Source organism: Zea mays, chromosome 4 (assembly GCF_902167145.1).
Source record: "Zea mays cultivar B73 chromosome 4, Zm-B73-REFERENCE-NAM-5.0, whole genome shotgun sequence".
In the NCBI taxonomy this organism is placed as follows: Eukaryota; Viridiplantae; Streptophyta; class Magnoliopsida; order Poales; family Poaceae; genus Zea; species Zea mays.
Genome location: NC_050099.1, coordinates 225,653,660 through 225,661,348, shown reverse-complemented (window position 1 = coordinate 225,661,348; position 7,689 = coordinate 225,653,660). Strand labels below are relative to the sequence as shown.

The 7,689-nt window shown below is 42.1% G+C and overlaps 1 protein-coding gene across 1 annotated transcript; it reads right to left on the bottom strand.

Moving 5' to 3' along the window:
• Nucleotides 1-4,010: 4,010 nt before the first annotated feature.
• On the bottom strand, nucleotides 4,011-6,714 carry LOC103655935 (probable WRKY transcription factor 2). Its single transcript, XM_035967544.1, has 5 exons — nucleotides 6,645-6,714; nucleotides 5,512-5,985; nucleotides 4,904-5,074; nucleotides 4,402-4,726; nucleotides 4,011-4,308 (listed from the first exon to the last, which is right to left on the bottom strand). The coding sequence occupies exons 2-4, from the start codon at nucleotides 5,965-5,967 to the stop codon at nucleotides 4,490-4,492; spliced, it is 864 nt and encodes a 287-aa protein (XP_035823437.1). The 5' UTR covers nucleotides 5,968-5,985; nucleotides 6,645-6,714; the 3' UTR covers nucleotides 4,011-4,308; nucleotides 4,402-4,489.
• Between the last annotated feature and the right edge of the window lie 975 nt (nucleotides 6,715-7,689).

Sequence of the window (7,689 nt, the reverse complement as noted above, 5' to 3'; positions counted from 1 at the left end):
ATTGATAGCATCATAAAACTCTTACCTTCAGATAAATCCCCGGGCCCAGATGGTTTCAATACAAATTTCATCAAGAAGTGCTGGCATGTCATTGCCCCCGATTTCTATGATCTGTGTGATAAATTTTATCATGGTCAGGTCTGCCTCAGAAGTATTAACGGGTCCTTCATTGTTTTGATTCCGAAGATAGAGAGTCCTAAGAAGGTGGGGGATTACAGGCCAATTTCTCTTCTAAACAATAGTATGAAAATCTTAACGAAGCTGTTGGCAAACCGTCTGCAACCGTTCATGCCCAGGTTAATTCACAAGAATCAGTATGGTTTCATCAAGGGGAGGTCCATTCAAGACTGCTTGGCCTGGGCCTTGGAATACATTCACCTTTGTCACTCCTCAAAAAAAGAGATCATTGTGCTCAAGCTGGATTTCGAGAAAGCCTTTGACATGGTTGAGCATGAGTTGATTATCCAGGTTCTGATCCACAAAGGTTTCAGCCCTAAGTGGATCAACTGGATTCGGAGCATTCTTCACTCTGGCACGTCTTCGGTGTTACTTAATGGAGTTCCTGGTAAGCCCTTTCATTGCAGGAGAGGTGTTAGGCAGGGCGATCCTCTTTCGCCCCTGTTGTTTGTCCTGGCAGTTGACCTTCTTTAGAGCATCATCAATAAAGCTAGGATGCGGAATCTTCTCAAGCTCCCTTTACCGGATATTGGTGAACAGGATTTCCCGATTATTCAATATGCAGACGACACTCTTCTGATTTTGGAAGCATGCCCTAAGCAACTTTCTTCCTCAAGGCAATCCTCAACTCCTTTGCCTCTACTACTGGCCTGAAGGTTAACTATAATAAATCAAATATGTTCCCTATAAACGTGTCCCCTGATAAAATGGTGATCCTGTCCCATACCTTCAATTGCCAGATTGGCGAGATGCCATTCACCTATCTTGGCTTGCCTCTGGGCCTGGCGAGACCCAGAAAGGAACACTATCTCCCTCTTATTCAAAGGATTCAGAAGAGGCTGTCTTGCTCCTCAAACTTTTTGTCCCAGGCTGGGCGCTTGGAATTGGTAAATTCAGTCTTCTCAGCCCTACCAATGTTCTTTATGTGCACGCTCAAGATTCCTAAAACCATCATTAAGGAAATTGACATTTTTAGAAAGCACTGTCTGTGGAGAGGAAATGACATCAACTCCAAGAAGCCACCTTTGATTGCTTGGAATTCGGTCACTTAGAGGAAAGTGAATGGTGGGCTGGGGGTTCTTCGCTTAGAATCACAGAACGAGGCTCTTTTAATCAAATTCTTGCATAAATTTTTCAATCACAGTGACTTACCTTGGGTACATCTTATCTGGAATAATTACTATTTAATTCGTGGTCTCCCTGGCCATAGAAGCGTTGGATCCTTCTAGTGGAAGAGCATAGTCAAGCTTCTTCCAAACTTCAAAGGACTGGCTATTCCCGCTATTGGTAATGGCAGATCAATTTCGTTCTGGGATGATCAGTGGAGTCAGAGCATCCCAAGGCATATTTTCCCAGAGCTATTCTCCTTTGTCAAAAACTCAAAAATGACTATTAAAGAGGCCAAGGAACAGGAGCAGTTTGATGGTTTTTTTCATTTACCTATCTCTGATCAAGCGTATGATCAATTTCTGGTGCTGAATAGATCCTGGGAGCAAATCGTTCTGAATGATGCTCACGACCGTTGGAGGTACATTTGGGGGTCGGACAAGTTCTCGTCCCAAAAAGCTTACAGATTTTCCATGGGCCAGATGCAGACTCACCCTATCTACAGACTAGTTTGGAAAAGCAAATGTCAGCCTAAGCATAGAGTTTTCTACTGGCTGTGGCTCAAAAATAGGCTAAACACCAGGAATATGTTGAGAAGGAGAAACATGGAGCTGGACTCCTATTCTTGTGAAAACTGCCTTTGGCAAAGAGAGGAGACCCTATATCATCTTTTCCTCAGATGCAACTTCGCGAAAGCCTGCTGGAACTCAATTGGCATTACTCCGCCCAGAATTTCTAATCCTGAAGAGGCATCAGCGAACCTTAAACACCAGCTCAACGTTCCCTTCTCTATGGAGATTATTATTCTCATGACTTGGAGCATCTGGAAAAGCCGAAACGAGTGGCTGTTTTCAAACAAAGATCCCTCGGTGCTCCGCTGTACGCAGGAATTCAGTAGAGAATTGCGACTGATCATTCACAGAGCGCGGGGGAAATTTGACACCTCTATCCTGAATTGGCTGAGTCTGTGGCAGACATAGGATTAGTGCTCTCTTATTTTTCTTTTTATTGTTTGTAAAAGAACTAAGTTCTAACATTTTCTTTTCGCTTTCTAATAAAATTCGCAGTAGGGGTCCCCCTCCTGATCCTTCAAAAAAGCATAAATAGATGGCCCCGCGACCGCTCCTTGGCCATTGGCTCACGACTCACGACGACCATAGAAAGGTTCAGCGCGGAGAGAATCTGAGAGAGGGAGAGACCGCCGCCACCGACGAACTCAAGTGGGATTGCGGCGCAGCCGTCGGTGCGTGGTGGTAGATGTTTGCCGAGGCGCGCGGAGTCTGTAGGATGCTTCCTCGTGTGCGGTGACTAGTATGAGATCAGGTAATTTCTCCCCGTTGTGTCACGAGACACCGAGAAACCGCCACGAACCGTGGTCATCCACGTCATAGTCTTCAACGCCAGTAAATTCTATACCCATAGGTTTACCATAGCCTCACTGGTATTTTACACCAATTCTCGTCGCAATTAGTTCACCGAATCGTGTGATTGCCGCACGCTGGGGGCGCTCCGCCGTGAGGGAACAACGTCGCCGCCACCAGTGTTCACTGGGAGGGAGAAACACGCCCAACCGTTGATCATCTAATGGACGATCAAGATTAAAAGAGCCCATACCCCCTTCGTCCCTTTAAACGTTAGCTATCAGATTAAGATCTGTCGGCCAGAACTATGCATGTGTGATCGGTTGTGGCATATATGCAGTTGGTCTAAAGTATCAATTTAGGATTAAGTGAACTAACACTACAAGAAACTGGTTAAAGAACGTGGGTGAAAAACCGTCGAACTTAATGTTATAGGCCGTCGAACTTACCATAAGAACGTGGGTTTACCGACGAATATAGCCGACGGTGATTTTTGGACGAACTTAAAGAAGTAAGTTCGACGGCCCCCACGTTCTTAAGGTTAAGAACGTGGGTACCGTCGAACTTAACATTAAGAACGTGGGTACCGTCGAACTTAAAGTTAGGAACATGGGTTTTTAAGTTCGACGGGGGCCGTCGAATTTTTTCCCATAAGTTCGACGGCACCCACGTTCTTACAGTTAAGTTCGACGGGGCCACGTGGCCGTCGAACTTATGGGTCCTGCGTGGGTCGACGAGGGCTGCCCATTCAGTTCGACGGTACCCACATTCTTAACCTTAAGAACGTGGGTACCCACGTTCTTAACCCTTTTCCAGAAAAAAAAAATAAAAAATACAGAAATGAAAAATTAGAAACACATAATATCACATGCAACACAGAATATCACATACAATACAGATTTCAAACACATTGATATATGTTCATATCACAAATTCACACAAGTCTAAATATATAAGTTCACAAATTCACATAAGTCCAAATACATAAGTTCACAAATTCACACAAGTTCACATCCATAGTTCACATTTTTAGTTCACAGTTCAAACATTAGCTCCATCGCTCTCGATCAGGACATCAGATTGTTGTTCGAAAGCTCATTCAAATTCCCAGACTTGGTGACTTGCTTAGCACTGTCCATTACATGTCACAATGTAAGCTGAAAGGAAAAGCTAATTAGTTGGAATAAATGTTTAATAACTTTGTAACTGACTAAATGTACTAGTTTTGTAAACTGAAGTCCTAGCCTAAGGGGCTGGAAAAAATAACTAAAATATTTGGTCGGACTGAAGATTCAATAGTTGACAGGATGTACTAAACTAAATCAGCTTGCCATTTGTGTTTAGGAAAGAAATACTGAATCTTGCCTGAAATTTTTTGTCGTTCTCTTGAGCTCCTCAAATGTGAACGCTATCAAAGGGTTGCAAGTTGTATCATTTTCTCAGCGCCTCCACCTCTTTCGGGTTGGATGGTAGCTGGCAATCCTCCTTTCAGTTCTCTCCGAGGGGCTCTGAATTTTCTGTCTCACTCCAATTCCTATCTGTCTCACTCCGCGCTAACATTGTCTATTTTCTGTTTCTTTCATTGCCTGCATCTGTGTGAAGGACATCCAAAAAATGCTCCCGCACTGTTATGATTTATTATATGGGGCTTGTAAACCCATTCCTGAAATTCACGGGAGCGAATTGGCATTAGTAGGAAATGCTATTCAAATGGAATAACAGGAAAGTGTTACTAGCTGCCCTAGGAAATGAATACCATCAGCATATCTTCAGCTAAGTACTGACATGTGGCTATCCAGCTTGGAAACAATGTTGCAAATATTCCCAGACCCCCAGTAATCATGCTAGAGCAACATGTAGACATACGTGGTAGCAATAGCAATAGCTCCTAAAGCATCTAATTCTAACTTCCTGAAAAAGAGTACCAGCGAATTCAGTACAATGTCTGCATCAAGTCTTAAGAGTACCAGCGAATTCCCAGACCCCCAGTAATCCTTGGCTGCGGTAAAACTTGACTGAAGACTGGATTCCTGCTGATGAATATTCCACAATGAATGCTTTTGCTGATAGGCGCCATAGTCCTGTAGATCAAAACTTTTCTCAGGCACATGAACAAACTAAAAGGTATTCTATACAAAAAAACAAAAAGAGGACATTTGGTGGTGAGGTTGGCAATAGAAGGAAGCCAATAGTACTATAACACTGCACTGCAAAAAGGAGGGAAAATACAGCTAGACACTAACAGTCAAGGAAATCACCTTTTCTGCAGTAGAGAAACCTGTTTCTTGAGAACCTAAGTGGGGTTGGAAAGAAAACACATCATTATAAAATGCAGAATCTTCAGTTATCTTGGTAGCTGGTGGTATTGTCAACTTATCATTTGTAGCCGTCAAAAATGGCAACGTGCCAGTGGTTGGAGAAGGCTGTGCCTGAAATATATCACAACCAATTCAGCTAAGTCCGTATGGCAAATATTAAAGGGCGGGAACAAAGATGAATTTGTAAGTGTTGGTCCAAAATTAGCAGCTATAAAATCAAAACAGAATCCAAACTTGTAAGACACCAATCAGAGAACTATATTTCTAGTATAATAATATTTTGCACAGTAGACAACAATCAGTGTTGTGGTCACATGCATAAGTATACTGCAGGAAACCGTGTTCTATAGTTACATACTACATTTATGTTATAGCGAAGCAAGTAGAAGAGTGTGCTATAAGTTGTACATCAGAAAAATAACATGTAAATCTATATAATCAATTTCCATCTCTCATCCCATGAATTCGAGATAGTCTATTCCATTAGTAAGATTCCAATTCCTCAAAATGAAAAGAAACAAACGGGACCTTAAGGAAATATCACATACCATTTTATTGTAAAGAAAAACAGGAGACTCCAGTAGTGTAGTTGGACTTAGACCAGGTGGAATTGACACAGGAGATCGAATAACTGCTGATGAACCAACTCGAGAAGTATCAATTTTTGGGACACTGAAACCTGCTCTTGCAGCCCTGCGCTCTGCCAAACCACCATTTGAGTTTGATATATGATTAGCACTGAACAAATTTGGCTCCAGGGAGAAACCGTTTTGAAATGGGTCTTTGACAACATGAGTAGGGAACTCCTCGCTCGAATTCAGAGCTCCTCTGCCCTTTTCGGATTGATCATGGGGTCTATTGGCGCCATGTTTACTGAAAAGACCAGAAAATGGCCCGGGGCTGAATTCTTCATTCAGAAAGCTTGACACGAGAGTTCTTGGGCTTGGTGTAGGGGGAGGCAACCATTCGTCGGTGAGGGATCCAAGGTTGCTTGCGCCGGCCATGCCAGAAATATCTCTCGACTGAAACGAGCGCCATGTAATACGTATCACATCAGTGATGTTGAAACATTAGGTTTTCTGGTAGTAAAATTGAGCAAAAATCATTTTCTTTTTCTCTTTACATAGCGAGGAAAACAAAAGCTTAAAACCAATCAGGATCATATGGCAGAAGAAATTAGCCAAAAGTCAAAACATAGAAAAACAAATCAATTGTATATGGTCTAGCACACAGAGCAACTGAACACCAGTAAAAAACGTCGACTAAAATAATTGAGATGACAACAGTCAAATGCAGGAGTTGAACAGTTGCAAATCAACTAAAAATCTGCAACCTTCACAGTTTTTTTCCCCGGAAAATTCATTAATGTGTGACCCAAAACACATTCGCATGCAGAATGAAGAACCCAAGTTACAGCCAAAGCAAGTAAATATCAAACCAAGTGGAAAACTTTCCCCTCAAAAAAAGCACTGAATCGCCGCAACTGAAATGAGAAAAGTAGAATCCAAAGACGCGAACTTTGCAATCCCCCAGACGATCTCATCAAACCTCAACATCTAGAAAAATAGCAAAATTCTATGCCAACCTATCTGCCTTCGTCAATACTCAATCGTCATAAACACACAGATGCAAGAAAAGGTACAGTCATCAAAGTAGAGCAGGGGGGACTTGCAACTGGCACCTGAACTAGAAAGGGCGACGTCTCCGCTACCAAGTGATTTGAGTCGAGTCCTCCTCTCCCAGAAAGCGAAGCAGCAGAAGTTCAGAATACATGGTCAAAAAATATATACAACAATATGTATGTGGGTACTTTGCTATTTGCGCAAATGAACTTAGGAAAAGTTTGAATCTAACCTACCAAATCCAAATAAAAGTCCTGTAGTAAAGGAAGCACGGTGTCATCGATTCGTCGCACACCAAAGGTGTCTGATGCATAACAGGGCCTGAGGTTTATGTTTGACGGTTTATAAGATGATGTGCAGCTAGGGAACAGCCAAAGCGTTCAACGTTCAGTATACTTAATTAGTATAGGAGAAAAGGGTGAATAAGATCATAAGACTGAAACTAATGAATGCTAATTGCCAACACGGTCTCCAGAAAGAAGAAACTCAAAGCAAGTGCTTTTCGTAACCCTCTTGTGCTGGGATTTTTTTTATAACAAAAAACCGATGTCAATGCTAATCGCTAAATAAGAAACAACAGTATGAAACAACCTATCCAATGGCCGCAGCCAGTGAAATTGCAAAACTTTAAAAAACACAGCCAAACTTTATTTCTTTCTTAAGTAGCTAAATCCATTAACCTCGACAGTTTCTGTTTTCTAGAGTGATTTCATATGCTATCAATAATATGCTGTGCAAGTCAACAAATAAATGAAATTTGAAATACGGTGCATACTGAGTCCTGGAAAATTTTCAGAAGGCAGGTTGAGCGAAGGATGGAAACAAGCTACCTTCCAGTTATGACAACATTGCGAGGTCCAGCTTTGCAGTGTTCCTCTAGGACACTGTTTGCACCTATCATTGTGCCAATAATCACCCCACCAAGCCAGCTATACCAAATTAGTTCGTTCATTTGGCTGTCTCTGCCTGGGTGAGGGGTTAAAAAAAGTAGTCCGTTTAATTAAATTGGAATTTCAGGAAAGGACAAATATGAAATGAAATGAGAGGCATACGCGTATGGCAAACCTGATAGCTGAAATCCAACCCCAAGTACAACACTGTTGC